Source organism: Dipteris shenzhenensis, chromosome 5, assembly GCF_047967505.1.
Source record: "Dipteris shenzhenensis isolate YYH24624 ecotype China chromosome 5, Dip_SZ_1.0, whole genome shotgun sequence".
NCBI lineage: Eukaryota > Viridiplantae > Streptophyta > Polypodiopsida > Gleicheniales > Dipteridaceae > Dipteris > Dipteris shenzhenensis.
In genome coordinates, this window is record NC_141600.1 from 39,312,493 (window position 1) to 39,330,174 (window position 17,682).

Below are 17,682 nucleotides of genomic sequence, written 5' to 3' on the forward strand. Positions count from 1 at the left end.
ATTTGACGCACAAACTAGAGGATGGCTAGCTAATCCTCTATTTTAGTCTGGAGATAAACTCCACAAAAGCTAATCATAACAAATTAATTGGGACATCTAGTTGCCGTAATGTTTGGGTGGTGGTAAAAAAAGGTGTCTTGATAAAAAAAGGAAGTTGCTCCAACCAGCTCCCCATCATGCTAGCACACCCACTCTCTCCTTCCTGTCCTCCCCGTCTGCCCTTTGATCCAGCTTCCCCCCCCTCTAGCTGATTGGTACCTTGTTGAAGCCTCAATGCGACTTTCGAAGGCATTTCTCGCCTTCATTTGCTGGCTGCTGGCCTATATGTATACTTCCCCAACTATGATTATTCTTTATGTACCTCCAAGAAATCTCCCCTTTACACTCTCTTTTTAACCACCCCATACACCAAACCCACTAATCGTCCCATACCTCATCTTTTTACACACACACACACACACATGTATACTTCCCCAACTATGATTATTCTTTATGTACCCCCGTGAAATCTCCCCTTTACACTCTCTTTTTAACCACCCCATACACCAAACCCACTAATTGTCCCATACCTCATCTAACCCATGCTCTCATTCACCCCTTACTCCACTTGTGACTTAAACATTACTTGTGACTTGAACCTTTTTTAGGCCTGGAGCTTGGCTGTACATCAGCTGTATTTTCTTGACAGATCCAAGCTGTACCTTTGGGCTGTACATCTGTACAGCAGGCCGTATGCTGGCCTGTACAACAGAACATTCATCAGGCTGGATCTCGGACCATACATCAGGTCTGCTGCAAACACAGTTGTAGCCAGGTTTGCGCTCACTGTTCAGGCCAGAAATCGAGCTATAATTCATCCATACTTTGGGCCGTACAGGGCCTGACTGTACCGTACACCTTTCTGGCTGCTTTTTACTGAATGTGTGTACATAGATCTAGGCAAATAGAGTACTCAAGCACCAAGGACTTTGAGATCTGTACTTTACCCATGCTTTATTTATGATTTACAAATGCTGGAAAAAATGCCTAAATGACTCACCATACATGACTGAAAAACTGGATACAAAGATGTATCATGCAGGATACTGCTAATGCTGAAACTGAGGCAGATGGCATTCCACTGAATGCAGAATGCTTATTGAACTGATGCGCATGGTGGCTGCTCCTAGATCTCCTCCATGATTGGCTGGAAGTATGCTGGAAAGGGACAGATCCGATGCATGCTGGAAAGGAACAGATCTGATGTATGCTGGTTGGCTGCAGGTAGGCGAGGTAATTCGTTGAAAATGTGCTGCCGTTGGAGATGGCGATGAGGGGCAGAAGTGTGGTGTGGAATAGGCAGCAGATGGCAGGGCTGCAGCAAGGCTGCATGGGAGAAGTGGGGGGCTAAGGCCCATTTAAATAGGGCCTGGCCAGCCGGCCAGGTCAACCGACTGATTAGTCTGGTCAACCGACCAAGCGACCAGGTCAACTGACCAGGCAGGTCAGCCGACCTGTTTTGCCCTCCTCTAGATGGCAATTATTTGCCTGTGATGTGCCCTTCCATTGACATTTTCTGATGTCCTTTTTGGTGGTCTTAACCGGTGATGAAAGCTGAACTGAGCCAGCTAGTGTGTCACCATGCACTTGACATAGGGGTGCATGTGACAAGCTCCTCCAAAATGTCTTATTAAGGACTCAAAGGTTCGTTAATCTTATACTACTGAGTCTGTCTCATTTGGAAGGTACTCACAAAGAGTCATCACTCTAATGGTAGGTTGCTGTTTTAAAAATGTACCCTTTTGCATGCAATATGCTTTGGAGCCATATATAATTGCATCTATAATATGTGCACAGCGAGATAATTTATAATTGCATGTAGACACAGATCCAGGCTTATAGATCCTCTTATAATGGAAGAGATACAGCTTTCACGCTGGGTGCTCTACCTAATGGTGGATTGGGGGACCTTTGATTCATGTTCTGTGCACTCCACCTTAAAAAAAAAAAAAAACAAAAAAAAGTGGTTGTATATTATTCATAAGATATTACTAGTAGCCTCCATTTCTCCATATAAGGAGTCACAAAAAATGTTCAGTCAGTTGATATCTATTGAAAACAGCAAAGCAGAGATAAGGGTATCAGATAACTTAAGACATCACAAGCTGAGAGTATCAAAGAGTATGGACTCAAAGAGGTTCTTTCTTGACTTCGGTATTCTGTCCATCTGTAGAAAGAGGAGTGTCTTCATTGTTCCCATTAGCTGCAGCAGGGCCTATTGCTCTCCCAGGAGAAGCAAAGGGTGGGGGTACATGGATCCTTGGTCCATCTCAAGATACAAAAGCCATTTCCGGATTAGTATGCACTTGGTTAAACTACACATTATTTCTAGCTATCCAGATACACCACAAGGAATTTGCTCTTATTATTGTCCAATCTTCCTGTTTGGTTTTGCATGCATTTCCCAAAAGGATTGACTTCCAATTTATTGGCTCTCCTATATTGATTTGGATATATTTCCAAACTGCTCTTAAGCAAGGGCATGCCACAAAAAGATGAAAGATGTCTTCTCTGCTGCTGCATCTTCTGCAAAGTCCATCTCCTTTGCCTATTTGGAGGCTCCTTGCATTGGTTCAGACTGCCATGTGTAGAATGAGCCACAAGAGGGTGCAGTATTTCTCTGGAATTTTCCTAGACCAGATTTTTTCAAACCTACATTTCCATTTTCCCCTACTGTCATGTAGTTTCCACCTACTGTTTAACATTCTAAATAGCTCATCTATGGACAGAGAGGGTGTCGGTACAAGAAGGGTGTACTGCCTATCCAACTGAATTCTTTGCTGTAGTTAATATGGGTTCCCCCTTTCCACTCTCTATCACCATTCCACATCTCTATTCTTCCCATAACCAATGCTTGTAGATTGTTGTTCAAGGCAAACTCTCTTCTTATCACTGGCCAGGTTTTGCATCTTAGATTATCTTTGTCCCAAAGTTGACCCCAGTTCTGAAGGAGAGAAGTCTGGTTGCATCCATTTCTGCATCTGTTAAGCAGTTGTTCTTGTATATTACAGAAATTTAGATCGAGTCCAGTGCCCCCTTCCCTTAGAACAAAATCTGCCTTTTTATATCCTCTACAGCATGCTATAGGGACCTCCACAATGGGCTTCCTTTGGTAGAACATGGCTCTGATCTAGAGAGACAGAGAGTAATGACAAAATTTTCCATTTGGGGCCTCTTACTTGTCTAATGTGTGTTTCTCATTAGTAGCTCTGACCAGTCTTTGTTTGGATTTAAAATTGCTTTAATAACCCATGTTGCTGGTTGGTCTATGTTCACCACCCCTAAACCACCATCAGCTTTTGGGGTTATACAGAATGACCATCTGACTTTTGAGATTCTGTTGTTCTGCCTTGCGACACTTGATGCCCTCCTCTGGTGCTTGCACATGTCCCTCTTGTTGCGGGCAGGAAGGTTTCTTCTCCACCATAGGCAACGCTAAAAGAAGACGGCCCCCTTGACCTGGGCGGAAGCTTGAAGAACCCTCCCGAGGCTGCCTTTGCTGCATGCGCCTCTCTCCTCGTTGTGCATGGTTACCCTGATAAGAGCACGAGCTTCGTTCTTCTCTTCCATTTCCTCGCGAGATAACGTTCTTTATCGCGTTCTGGGCAGACCAGTCATGCTTCTTAGTCGTTTTCAATGGTGGAAAGCTGATCTCGTCAGCTATATCTTTTTCCCATGTGAAAGATTTGGAGAAATCCGGGATAGAACCATACTCTGACCTGAGCGGAGGCAGAGGTGACCTGCGCTGATGGAAGGTCCTATCACTATCACAGCCATCACCATCCTCCGTCTCATCTAGCTAAGCATGGGTTCTCTTGGTCTGCACTCCGCTATTTTTGTTTGTGAAAGGATTGATATCTGTGTTATTGTCTCTAAGCTCTGGATGTAGACACAGCATCCAGGCTTACAGATCCTCTTATAATGGAGAGATACAGGTTTCACGCTGGGTGCTCTCCGTAAGGGTGGATCGAGGGCCTTCTGATGCATATTCTGTGAACTCATGGTTTATAGTTTGTGAAACGATTGATACATGTATTATTGTCTCTAAGCTCTGGATGGCATATCAAACTAATGAATGAAGGTTTAAGCTTTGGTGCTCTAAAATTTTTAAACCTTGACTGCCGTGCATTATTAAATTGGTAAGATTTATTGATGCTAGATCAAAACTGTTTTATCTCATGTTTCAGAATAATGAGACATCTGAGTGTTCAAGGAGTTAGGAGCAATCTCATTTCATTTACAGTCCTTTCATTTTGACATGAGGCCGCTATTCATACTCTTTTGAACTGTGGCAGCTAATACTGGAAGATTCTGTTAAGCTTCAATTGGATGCACTATTGAGAAATGATGAACCCAGAAAAGACCATGGTCTTGAGGTGAGTAAGTGCTTCAGTTCTGCATTCCCAGGAGCAATTTCTGCAAATTATGTGTCATATTTTTTTTTTTCTGTCATGATGAAAGTATTTCTTAAGGCAGAGTATATTCATTGATGCAGAGGATTTACATACCCTGCACTATCTTTCCATGTCTTCTAGAGATAAAATCAGCCTTGTTTCTGAAAAAGCAAGGACTTTCTTTTGTATTTGAATAGCTGATACAGGCTCAAGGCATCACATGCCATGTTCAAGGTAGTTCCCAAATCAAGGGGCATACACTTAAGATTATTTTGTTGGGTTCTTAATGTACAATAGGCTGTTCTTGTACTTTGAATGATAGGTGTCGCTTTTAAATTACAACTTCGAGCAAACGTAAAAACCCTTCATGTGTTTCACTGTTCAGAGAGACAGCTGAAGGGGTGTCTTGATGTATCTCAACTATAATGTTGAACTTACCTACGAAGAAGGAGGCTTGAAAATAAGATTTTTCCTATATATTTTATGGAGTGGAAAGATGGAACTCAGAAAGACTCTGCATGGGGGCGTGTAACTCTGAGGAAGGGACAAATGTCATATCCTTAACGAATCTGAAAATAGATACGGATGAGAGGCACAGCAACAACTAGACTATTAACGGTGAGGAATAAGGACATAGTATGGCTACAAATCAACCAAATAGGTATCAAGTATGCTTAAACCCCTTGCCTTTTTATTGCCAGGCCTACAGGAATGATACGTTATTGTCACCAACCTTACCTGGGTACCGTGTGACTATGGCACAGACTTATCTTGGTGGTGAACTTTGTAGGTGCTGTATGGATTGGGAGTGACTTAGGTATGGTTTCTGCGAACTGCATTGAAGCATTCCTAAAGGCTTAGACTGATGTATAGCTGCTAGTAGCATTTCACCTGAAGTCTTACACAAAACTTGAAGAAATGACAAGGTCTTATCTCTCTCCCGCTCCCTCCCGTTTCCGCCATATGTCCGACTGTTCATCTGCTGCTCATCTACCTGTTCACCCACTTGCAAACTGGCCTGCTATTTCGCCTGGACATTTCGCCTGCACACCTGCTTGCTAACCGCTCTGCTACCCGCCTGCCTCTTGCTTGCATGGCTACATCTATCTCCCTCATGCGGTGCCCGGATCCTGGCAAGTGAGAGATAGCTCTCAGACGCACCTCGGGGTCTGCTCCAAGCCCCAAACCAGCTGGCTGGTCTGCTGTCGCACTGAACCCAGCCTATGTGTCTCCGCTGTCTGAGCATACAGCGGGGATGAGCATTTTCTGAGCGAAATCTTCCGAGCGTCTGAGCGAAGGAAGTCTCGAACGTCCTGAACCTCCTCCATCCGAGTGAAGAAGCTGATCAATTTGGTCCAGTTGATCCGAGCCCCGAAGGCCTCACAATAGATGGCCAAAGCTCCTCTGACTGCTTCCAGGCTCAATGCTGACCCCTCCACGTACAATGCCATGTCATCTGCAAACTGAGAGTCCAAAGCTCCTCCTCCTGCCGGATCGGAAGTCTCATTTTTTTCAATCCTGTGGCCTGGGATTGTAGGAAATACCTAAGCGCCTCGGCTACAAAGAGGAAGAGGAAGGGGGAAAGGGGGCAGCACTGTCGAACCGAACGGGAAAGAGAGAAGGCCTCGCCAGTGTGGCCATAATGAGCATCTAGCTAGAGCTCGCTGCGTTAGGGCTGAAATCCTCTGGACTCAACAGTTTGAGAAGCCCAATTGGCACATAGTGCCCTCTAGAAAGGACCATTCCACCCTATCATAAGCCTTCTTAAAATCCAAGGGAACCCCAATGGGCACATAGTGCCCTCTAGAAAGGACCATTCCACCTTATCATAAGCCTTCTCAAAATCCAAGGGAAGGATGGTTAGGGACTGTGACTCCTCCTTGGGCTAGTCCATGGCCTCCCAAACGGTGAAAATTTTGTCCATGATGCTGTGTTTTTGTGAACAAAGCCTGTCTGCATATTGTGGATGATGTTAGAGAGATGGGGAAACAACCTCAAGCTCAAGACCTTGGCTAGGATCTTGTATGGGGTGCCAAGAAGGGTGATTAGCCTCCATGGGCAAATATCGGACCTGTCTCCTCCCTTCAGGATCAAGCAAATCCAACCCTGGATCAGAGAGTGAGGGAGTGAGCTGAAGTCGAAGATCTCCTGACAAGCTTGCCTTAACGGGGTGACAATAAGCTCCCAAAAACTCCAAAAGAAGATGGGAGTCAGACCATCCTTCTCAGGGCACTTCTCGGGAGGCCCACAGCTCCCCATCCGTGAATGGTGTCTCTAGCTGTTTGCTCACGCTATCGGGACCATTGATGGAACTTGGTCCCAAACTGGCTCCCTGGCTAAGAGAACCGAGGGAGTCTCCACCTTTGACTAGAACGACTGTCAGTAAAAATCCGCGGTCATCTCAAGGATCTCTTCAGGGTCAGAATGCATCCGTCCATGCTTATCCCGCAGTCTTTGGAGTTGGGTCCTTGCTAATCGGGCCCCCGTGGTCTGAAAGAACTGCCTGGTCATACTATCCCCCTATATGAACCCACTTGGGGCGAGAGGAATGGTATGAAAACTTTGCTCTCCGGACCTCGTGGCTTGGAGCTCCAGCTTTGCGCTCTCGTAGCGATCACTAAGCCACTGAGAGCCGAGATCCTGCTCTTTGAGTCTCTCGATGGAATCTAAGTCCCGTCCCAAGGCTCTCTCCTGCTCTTGAAGAGCATGTCTCCGTCTGAGGGCCTGTGACTGTAGCTGTGTGTTGCTCCTCCGAATTGCATCAACCACCTAGGTAGACCAACCCTCACTAGCCCCTCCTTCTGATTGGTGCCAAATCTTTGCAACTGTATGTTGCACCTCCTCGTCCTGAAGGAGCTTGTCTGGGATGCGAACCCCCCTTTGGGGGAGACCCTGCGGGGCTGATCTAAGTGCAGCACTGCAGGGGAGTGGTTCGATAAAGTGGTGCGTGTCAGAATCCTTGTAGAGCTCCTTCTATGCAGCGACCAGTCCCCAACATAGAACCGGTTAGGCGCTCCAACAGCCCATGATGCCTCCTCTGTCCAAAGGAAAAGAGGAGGCTGCTTGGGATCCTAGTGAAATAGGCCTCCCTCCACGGGTCTCTACCACTTACTGTGAAGATGAACTGCTCCCAAGTGCTCCTCTCTGCTACCGTAATCTCTACATAAGAAGCACCTCCTTGTTTGTCCTCAGCGAACTCTAGATTGTTGAAGTCACCCCCAACAATCCAGAGTCTACATCCGCTCAAGAGGCACTCTGTCAGAAGTCTCCAAGAGGCTAGGCGATGCTGTCGGCAAGCTTGTGCATAGATGTTCAGGATGCCAATCCTAGACTCACCCATGCGGAGCCCATCCAAACTGCTTGGCCCGTAATAAGCTCCCCTTGATCATACACCTCGGGAGCTATTGCTTGGGACGCCAAAATGCAGACACCTCCATTGCAGCCTACTGAGGGAGACCACCCTTTAGGCCTCTCCCGGGAAGCAAGTGATGATGGCTGCTGATATTTGCTGCTGAAAGCATATGCTCTTGAACCACAAGGAATTCCACTGCTCATCCTACCACTTACCTCTGCAGATGTGTAGAAGAACTTTTGGAGGAGACTCTAGAAATCCCTCATCAGGAATAGAAAACACTCTCCTCTTTTGGCTTTCTATTCACGGAGGGATTGCGGTGAACCTATGGAGGTCCAGGTTTAGGGCTAACCCTACTTGTCGTCGTTGCCATTCAGTGATTGAGACAGTTCAGCATTGTCTTTGGGGGTGCAGACAAGCGAGGACGATCTGGAAGGGTGTTGCGAGGATATTATGTATTTTCCATACTTCACCCTTCATGACGCAAGGTTTAGTGGCTTGGCTTTCTCTTATGAGGCCTTAGGCCTTTTTCGAGGGACATGAGAGATGCACATGCTTTGGTAGACACATCATGGGAGATTCTGGCTAGTATTGCAGCTTGTCATATTTGGAGAGCCAGATGTAGAGAGGCATTGGATGGATCCCAGGTTCACCCCTCTCAGACATTGGCCAGTATTTGGACTGATACTGTACATACCTTGATGGCCATCTAGGCGAGTATGCAGGGGTCATTGAGAGCAGCCTCTGCTAGGAGGAACCCTTTCTTCAGAGTGTGGAGGGGATCTCCTTTCTTCTCTGATTCTGTCTCAGGGTTGACTTGGCATTTTCAGCCTCATCCCTGGTTATTTGCTAGCTCTTTTTGAGCTTTGATTTCTCTCATGTATTTGTTGACATGATGTACTTTCGCATTGAGTTTGCTCTGCGGTTTTCATTCATACTTAATAGAAGTACTTTTTTGCACCCAAAAAAAAAAGTTGGTCTAGGCAGGCAGGAATTTGGTGGCAGTACTGTATGGCCAGGCATCAATTTTGGGCAGACTTGTGTCTGCAGAACTGGCGGGGGCCAGCAGACTGAGTCGGCTGTCCTGGCAGGGCATTCAACCTATATAAAGGGGCCCAGGCACGGGCAGTTCTCATTCAGTGTTTGTGGTTTTGGGTGCCTCAGATTGAGACGCATACCTCTAAGCAGGGAGGTCCATGACACCTACACCAGGTCCTCACATCAGGTTTCCATCACAGCAGCAAGGAGGACTGGAATCAGGGGATACTTGTGCCTCACCATCTGCTGCAGGTGGAAGATGCAAGGATGTCGAGGATCAAGGTGCAAACAGCACCTCACCATTGGCTGTCCACTGGAGCAGCAAGAAGTGTTTGTATGGTATGACTAGGCAACCCACTGAAGCTCTAGAGAGCATGCAGGCTGACTATTTTTGAAGGTGCCACGAAGAGGGAGGAGAGCAGTTTTGAAATCACACTAGGCAGCGCCTTGCTGCTAGATGGTGGCACACTGTGCACACCTTTTGTACAAATTTTTGGTCCATCTGTGGAATGATATATATTATCTGTTTCTACTCTCTCGAGAATAGTTAAATAACTATCTGCCTCTTTCTCGATGCATTAAGGAAAGAAGACCGCTCTTATTCAGTGCAGTTTAACCTGAAAGAGCGTCTGCCTAAATTTTTAGAAAATTTCCACAAGTTGTCATTGCTGCAGTTAAATAACTATCTGCATCTTTCTCGATGCATTAAGGAAAGAAGACCGCTCTTATTCAGTGCAGTTTAACCTGAAAGAGCGTCTGCCTAAATTTTCAGAAAATTTCCACAAGTTGTCATTGCCGCAGGGTAAAGTAAACATTTGGTGTGTAGAGGATACTTTTAATTTGGCTTTATGTTGTTGTATCTCTCTTGATTTTCTTTCAATTCTTCCATTTCCATGAAAATCTTAACTCTAGGCTCTACATTCATGCATGCGACCCCTAAAAAATACAAACAGTATAGAAAGTTCAACTTTCTGCTGGGTTTCAGTCATTCAGTGGGATAAAAGGGAATTACGAGTGTACATTATGATGATGATCATAATGATGACTATCATGATGATCATTCTCATTTGAGCATGATCATGCTTACGATCATCGTTATCATCAACATTGTAATTTGTCCCATCAAAAAAGGGACCTTGCACCCATTATCAAGTTGTTAATGTCCATTGATTGCTGCAGCATATGATGCCAACTTGAAGCAGAGCAAAATTTTGTAATTATGCACAAGAAACAACTGTTCATATTTTGTAACTTATTTTCATGTTTTTTCAGGTGATGTATCACTTTGCAAATGCTGAAGGGACTCTTGAAGGGGGCACATTATCATGTTACTTTGGATTTCCTACTGATTTATATCATTTTGGCCATTTTTCCTTGAAGTTCAGGTCGAGGTAGTCACCTAATTCCTTTTATCCAGAATTAAATCTGGGCCAGGTGAAGCCCACTGATTGCTGTATCCTTTCAGGTTTCCGGAGCTCCTCTCTCTGAGAAGCTATCAGATTACAAACCATAATTTAAATGACAGTTATGAGAAAACCTCTGCACGTTTTCAAGTGAAGGTCATTGGCAGTGACAACATATTGAGGAGTTGGACTTTTCTAATGTCGAAAGTTTCAAGAGGATCTCAAGATCCCTGCTGGGTAACAGATGCTTTGATCAAGGAGGAAAGGTGATTGCATCTTCTGCATACATTTTTTCAAATGCTGTCTAGCTCAAGCTCCCTTATGTGATCTAGGAATGATGATTGTGATGTTTTACGAGTGCTAAGGGTGATGTCTTGTTTTGCCTCTTGTCTTTTGTTTTTTGGGGTTTCTGCTCCCATGAGTAGTGTAGTGTAGTATACTAGTCGCCCCATCATGTGAAAGCAAATTAAAACATTCATTAGCTTCTCCCACCTTGACATGATCAGTTCTTTGTTTGTGTGCCTATGTTTCATGTAAAACCTTTTCTTCAATCTTTTGAATCCTATGTAGTCTTAAGTGCTAATTGAAGGAAGCCTCTTGCTCCTTAGAATGCAGGATCCTTATTGCCCTCTTCATTCACTTAAAGTTAGCATGGTTGGGTGGGGGTTCACCTGTTCAAACAGCTAGCTATGGTAGTTCATTAGCTGGTGTAATAGGAACCTGCAAAATCTATAGAGGTTGTAGTTTTCATTGGATAATTTTCTCTGTTTGTATCCTGGCACTGAATGTAGGATTCAAATATGACTTCTGAATTAATTTTCTATGTCCAGTCTTAAGCTGATGTAGACTTTACTCCATTACTCTTTAGTTACAAAGTTTTCTGTTATCTGATGACACACAGAACTGAATAACAACGACATTAAGGCTTGCTTTCAACTGGTTCGCAAGATGGAGGTTTGCCATCTTTGGGGGACATTTGTGGGTACCTTTTAGCTGTATATCTGGAGAGTTTGATGATGTAGATGGACGACTTTCCTTAGTGTATACAATACTTGGCGAGTCCTGATGTGATTATTTTGCCACATTGTAGAGAGATTTCCTTAATGGGACATACATCTATGGTCTCATGCTTTGGGAGAGCATTCTCGTACATTCTAGTGCAATATGCTTAATGAGCTTTGATTGGTCGTAATTTCTATCTTGGGTTCCCTTTCCTTTTTTGCAAGCTTGCAATTACCTAAAAGTATCTGTCAAAATATTGCTTTTGCACCTATATAAGACCAACATATTCAGGCTGCTCTCTATGTCTTTGAATCAGTTCACTGTCTTACTTCTGGCACATTCTGTTGTTGCTTGTGTTTTAGCCTATTCGTAGATGAGGCGGGTCCTTGTTAATATGTATAATCTTTGTGCCAAGAGTGTTATTATTTTAATATTTTGACTAAGGATTTCATGCTATATTCTCTACAACACGCATAGATTTCAGTAATCTCTTCTTCCTATCACCTCAATATCATATGAACGTATTGCTGGCGTAGTAGCCAGTTCCTACTGTGTGTGCTGGAGTTTACGGTTTTTAACCTTGAGAATGACTATCATGAGATTGAAATTGCAATACGTGTTGTATTTTCAGAGGATGAGTCTGGGATGTTCTCGGATTCATCTACCTTGATGGCTGATGCTTATGCTTGTGCTTGTGATGACCTTGAGATTGATTGTGACACTTCTTAATCTCTCCAATTGATGCCTTGAGTCTCATAGCTCTAGAAGAAGTGCCTTGTGAAGTTGAGAGTCAGTTTATTGAGGCATTAGTAGTGTTTATGGGAGATGCCATGTAGGACATTGGAGAAGAATGCAACAAAGTATGGGAAGAACTCACTGATCATACAGTCATTGAGATAGACCTAATAATCAAGAAAGTTGGTATTGAGCTTGAGTAAATGGTAGATGTAGAAGAAATTGAGAAAACATTTCTTTAATGAGGAGATGGCTACCCTTGCCACCTCCTCTGCTTCCAAACAGTCGATGATGGGCTATGCATGAAGCTTGATGCTAACCTAGAAGAGCTTATTGATGCACTGCCAACTCAAGACACCTTTCTCTCATCTCTTTTCCCTTTTGAAGAGCTGAATAATACATTGTCAATTGAAGAGTACCTTTCTCCCCTCTCTTCTCTTTTGATTTTATGGATTATAACACTTTGCTTGATGAGCAGGATGAAGTGGAGCAGGTTGCAGCACAATTGGGATAATGTTTTAAAGTGATTTGGTGATACCCCTTTGCACTCTGAGAGTATGTGTCTTTTCCTTCAAATTGTGGGGAGTGACTAGCATTGGAGCTTGTTACGCAGCCCGTTTGAGTGCTTTGCCATAATTTAGAGTTGGTCGTTATCCTTGTAGGTGTTGGTTCTAGCAAGCAAAGTCTGTCTGATTAATCAAGCTTGTTTGGTTCTACGCTCATCTTTTCATCATTAGTACACTTGAAGGCCTTGCCTTGTGATGCAAGGATAGTAACTTGAAACATTGGACAAATGCCTTGATGGAAATCTGTCGATGAAAATGAATGGAATTGGATGAAAATGTGGTTTTCCATGAGTTTTCGTGAGTGATGCTGTTCTTTTTCCATCTGTGTTTGATGCTGATGTTTGATGTTGATCTTTTTCCACACCCTTCTATCTCCTCACGGCCCCTCCACACCCTCATAGCTCTCTCTGTCTCTCTCTCTCTCTCTCTCTCGGCCACCATGGTTTGAGAGATGAGATAAAATAAGATAGGATGAGAAATTAGATGATTGGGAACCCACCCCCCCACCTTATCCCTCTAATTTGAAGTGATGAGAATAACTTCCTACGTGGCTAGGGATATGGAGAAAGAGGAGGAAAAAGAAAAAGACCAACACAGGGACAAGAAATTGCAGGCAAGACAAACAGCAACAGGAGGAAAAAGGGAACACGATGGACAGTACAAAGGACCAACTCAATGCGAGAGTGACCCAAAGGGGGAATTAGATTGACGTGGCCATGTACACATATGGCACTACCTCAGCACCCCTTAGATATACTATTTCACACCTTGAGATACTTACATGACACATAAGTTCTGAGGTTCCAACGATGATACCCCCAGCTCACCTCATTCTTTGCCTTTGTCCACCTCCTACCTCTCACACAGTGTATTCTCTCCCCTCCCACTTCCTAGCACAACAGCCCTTGGTCTCCCTTGACCTCTTACAAGAGCTCCTCAAAGAGATATGCCTTCAAGAGGTCGAGTAGCAACGACAAATCGACACCTTGAGGCATGACATCTTCAAGATTCAGGTTTAGGCCACCGATTCTCAAAAGGAGGTAGTTGATCTTCGTTGACAGGTAGATACCACAGGAAGTAGTATGTTGTGGAGGAGTGCATTGCCATGATGTAGTCTATCCTCAAGATCCAGGTTGAGGCCATCGATTCTCGAAAGGAGGTAGTTGATCTTCGACAAAAGGTAGATATTACCCCAGGAAGTAGCATGCTGTGGAGGAGCGCAGTGTATGATGCAGTCTATCATCTAAGAGGCCTCCAAGTGGGTGGATGTAGTGTAACGAGAGCTTGCAAAGATAACCATTTTAGACACTTTACTTTAGCGACGGCAGCAGAGAGCTCGTAAGGCTCTCAAAATCAGAGTTCGTGGGATTTCCCACACCCCTTCGTTGTCACAGATACTAATAGTAATGCTTTGAAATCAAACCTTTTGTGTCACAGGTGCCAACACCTTCATCTTAGGGATACAGGAGCATGGGGTTGAGGAGTCTTGGCATGTAGGAATGTGACTCCAACAGAGAGTAGCCTCTAGTGATATTCTTTAGAGACACCCGGGGTCAACTAGCAGCATTGCACAAATGTCTAGCTCTTCGAGATCATCCATAGGATGAGGATCTTAGTAGAGGGAAAGTGGATAGTGGTACAAGAGGGAGGGGTAATTGGTCATAGGTGGACGTCCATTGACACACCTGCCTAGGGAGGCGGGGTTTATGAGACTAGACCCTGACCTGCAATGTTTGGAATGTCATATATTGTGTTGAACATAGAGCTCATAAGATTCCAAAGCGACTAGTATGTGGATATATGCACAAGTCAGCCTATTGGGACGAGATAAGAGATAAGCAAGGTAAGCAAGGTACTAACATTAAGCAAAGTTGTAGTTGCCACTGGTCTGTGGATACACGTATAAGTCGGCCCATCGAGACGAGACAAGAGATAGGACGTAGCCCATGTGCTATATTCCTATGGATCTCGATCAGGTGCACACCTCAGTGAGACATTTTCATTGTAGTTTGCTACTTTTTCCTAGAGACCTCACATTTTGTTGGGGAGTTCTCCTTCTCAGAGACTTCAAAGCTAGGAGTGTAAAATGACATGTATTGATTATTATACATCTATCATATTATGTGACATTAATTGAGATGAGGCAAGTGTCTCTCAAGTCTTTGCTTATTGGCGATCCCCGATTACATAATATGGATAACGATAGGATACATGATTTGATTAACTACAATGTTTGGAAAGATGGTCTTCTTCCGGTGGGCTCATGTGTTTCCCACATGGAGGAGGCTCCAATGTAGTTGACTACCTTGCCCTTGCTTCTCAAATTACAAATTTCTCCATTCCACTGTCACCACTAGGATCTAATCATACCTACCTGCTCTTTAGCTTGTACACCCCTCTCTCTCCATTGAGTGCCTTTGGTCAATGAGGAAAAATTACTAAACATTTTGTTTAGCAGTAACTCCAAGGATGTTTTGTTGTTGCAGAATTTCTTGAGTAGAGATCCCCATCCCCCTCATTCACCTAACCTTTAGGCATGCATGCATATGCATGTAACCTCTATGATATCCCTCACCAATCGACACCAGATCTCTCACAACTACCCTGCACTACCTCTTGTATTGATGATTTCAAACACGTAACCCTTAAGCCACACAATGATAGAGTCAAAGATCATGAGGGGATATGCATTGAGTATATTGCATGTGGACTTAGTACCCTAGCCTTGATATTAGTAACACTATAAAACGAAGTAGGTTGTACCATTTCTCATTATACTTGGATCCTTAACACCATCATTTTGATCGATAAGGCTAGGAATCCCATGAGCCTAGACAACAATAGGACCATTTTCATTGGGCATGTTATGTCCAAGCTTTATGCCTCACTTGACACTTAGGTTAATACTTTTATAGAGCATGAGGGATTCAAAGCTGTGGGGCAAGAATGGGCTTGGACACCCCACGCGATAATAGACCTCAACTTCACTCTAAGAGGTGCCATTGTGGAGGCCAGGGCACAAAAGCAAAGGGTTTACTATTGTTTTGCATATTTTTGCAAGGCTTTTGACACAATGCCAAAGCCCCAACTACTTAGGCCTGCAACTACTTTGGCGGTTACATGATTTAGGGTATAATTGATACAACATTTGGGCAGGTAGAACCCCTATTATGGTATTAGGTAGAGTTAGGATGACGATCGAATGCACAAAGAGATCATGACCATAATTGGGGTTGTTCTACTATAAATGTAGACGGATGTATTTTTCTCTCCTTAGTTAAGAGTCTCCAAAGACACTTGGTCAGACTTCAAATTTTTGGTGATGCATATGATCTAACAGTCAAACTTGGAAAAGCCAACTTTATGTTCTTTAACACTTCTCGAGCAGTTTCACATTGAGAGCAGTCCACTTTTGACCGGGCACTAGTGGAGCATGTTGCATCTTATATGTACTTTAGAGCTCTCTTTTGAAGCCCGATCTTCATGATGAGACCATGTATGCATGCCTGCTTGAGTAGAGGGTATTCCATAGCGATGAGACTCAAGCATCAGTGCTTTTAGTCCCACTACACAAGAAGATGTGACATGGAAATATTGAGATCTGATGTGGACTTTCATGTAAACTAGATTAGCAGGAGACTAGTCATATGTCTTTGGGACATTAGCAATACATCTCTAATAGTTTCAAAGATACTAGGGCTCCCAATGGTACGCTAGTTAGGGCCATGCAGAGCTTAGACTACTCATGGTTCTCCAAGATACGATGGGACATGGCTAGAGCATTCAAAGATACCTCCAATTCTTGCCCATCAGATTCTAGTACTTTTTCATTTTCATTTTCGTCGTCATTAGTTTTTGGGAGGTGTGGTAGACACCTCTAGTTCCCTCCATGGGGGGTGTATCTCCATGATCGGACTTGGTTTTCTTTGGTTTCATAGGCTTTTGTGGTGTTCAACAGATGTTAATAAATCTCTCTCTCTCTTCAGATATAGAGACATGAGAGGAGCTTACCTAGAGTACATGTGTACACATCGATATCAACACATAGGATAATGGCCTGCACAGATGGGAATAAACAAGGGTTGAGTGTGGTAGTTTTATGTTTTTATAGCTATAACCATACGTCACTATCATAGGTAGGGATGAGCATGTGTAGAAGAGGTCTTCCATGAGAGAGAGAGAGAGAGAGAGAGAGAGAGAGAGAGAGAGAGAGAGAGATCAAGAATTATCTCATGTGAATTTTTCTTGTGTGATGTATTCAAATTTTCTAACAAAAAAAAACATTAAAAAAACGGGTAGATATGCTAGAGCTAGGCATGTTTAAGGCTATGCCATATGATTAAAATGAATGTAAGCATGAACTTTAGGAACCTTAATTTACCATTGTGTTGGTTAATCTATGTGTCATGTAGTTACAACAACCAATATGCCTATGTACTATAACTCAACTCTCATCTCGGGAGCCCTTCGACTGTGGATGCATAATTTGCAACATGCTACTTCCCCATAGACATCCAACTAAGCAAGGATTTCCATAAGGAGAGTGTTAGAGAAATCGAGTTGTGTGCTATAGGCAACCCCCATACAAAAGAATAAATGACATCTTGAGATTTCACAATGAAAAATTCAAATACCAACTCAATGTGTGTGTTGGTATGTATAGAGAGAGAACTCTTTAGATAGAGAGAGAGTACACACAGATATACAATAAAAAAATCTTGTATATAGATAGAAGATCCAAGTACAAAATCTCATCAAATCTCTACCATCATCTAAAATGAACATTCATTGAGGTAGGGCAACAAGCTTAGCCTTTGTTTATTGTCCCTATTGATATAGACCTCTCTTAGATCATTGTGCGCCTCCTGTAGGCTTTAGTGGCTATTGTAGGTGAGTCTCCTTCTAATTATGTTGTGCAACACAATCTGACTCTTTTATTGTGGGTAGATCTGCCTCTTTGTGTGTTCTTGGACTAAGCAGATCTCCTAAAAATAGACTATTGGAAGTGTTGGCATATGGGGCTCTAGGCCCTCTAATATGCCTAACTAGATTAGGCAAACTAATCTTAGTTCAACCGACTGAAATTGATGTCAACTAAGATTAGGCAACCTAATCTTAGTTCAACCGACCGAAATTGATGTCAGCTAATAGGT

The 17,682-nt window shown here is 43.6% G+C and overlaps 1 protein-coding gene across 2 annotated transcripts in view; it reads left to right on the forward strand.

Annotated features, from left to right (window-relative positions):
• LOC147902000 (uncharacterized) overlaps positions 1-11,499 on the forward strand; it is a 29,416-nt gene extending 17,917 nt beyond the window's left edge. Inside the window, exons 4-7 of one of the 2 annotated variants that reach the window (XM_087375290.1) lie at positions 4,335-4,415; positions 10,096-10,214; positions 10,289-10,492; positions 11,128-11,499. In XM_087375290.1, the coding sequence (XP_087231416.1) occupies positions 4,335-4,415; positions 10,096-10,214; positions 10,289-10,492; positions 11,128-11,137 (414 nt within the window). In that variant the 3' untranslated portion in view covers positions 11,138-11,499. Of the gene's footprint in view, positions 1-4,329; positions 4,416-10,095; positions 10,215-10,288; positions 10,493-11,127 lie in introns of both variants that reach the window. The other variant, XM_087375289.1, reaches the window with a different exon arrangement.
• Positions 11,500-17,682: the final 6,183 nt, after the last annotated feature.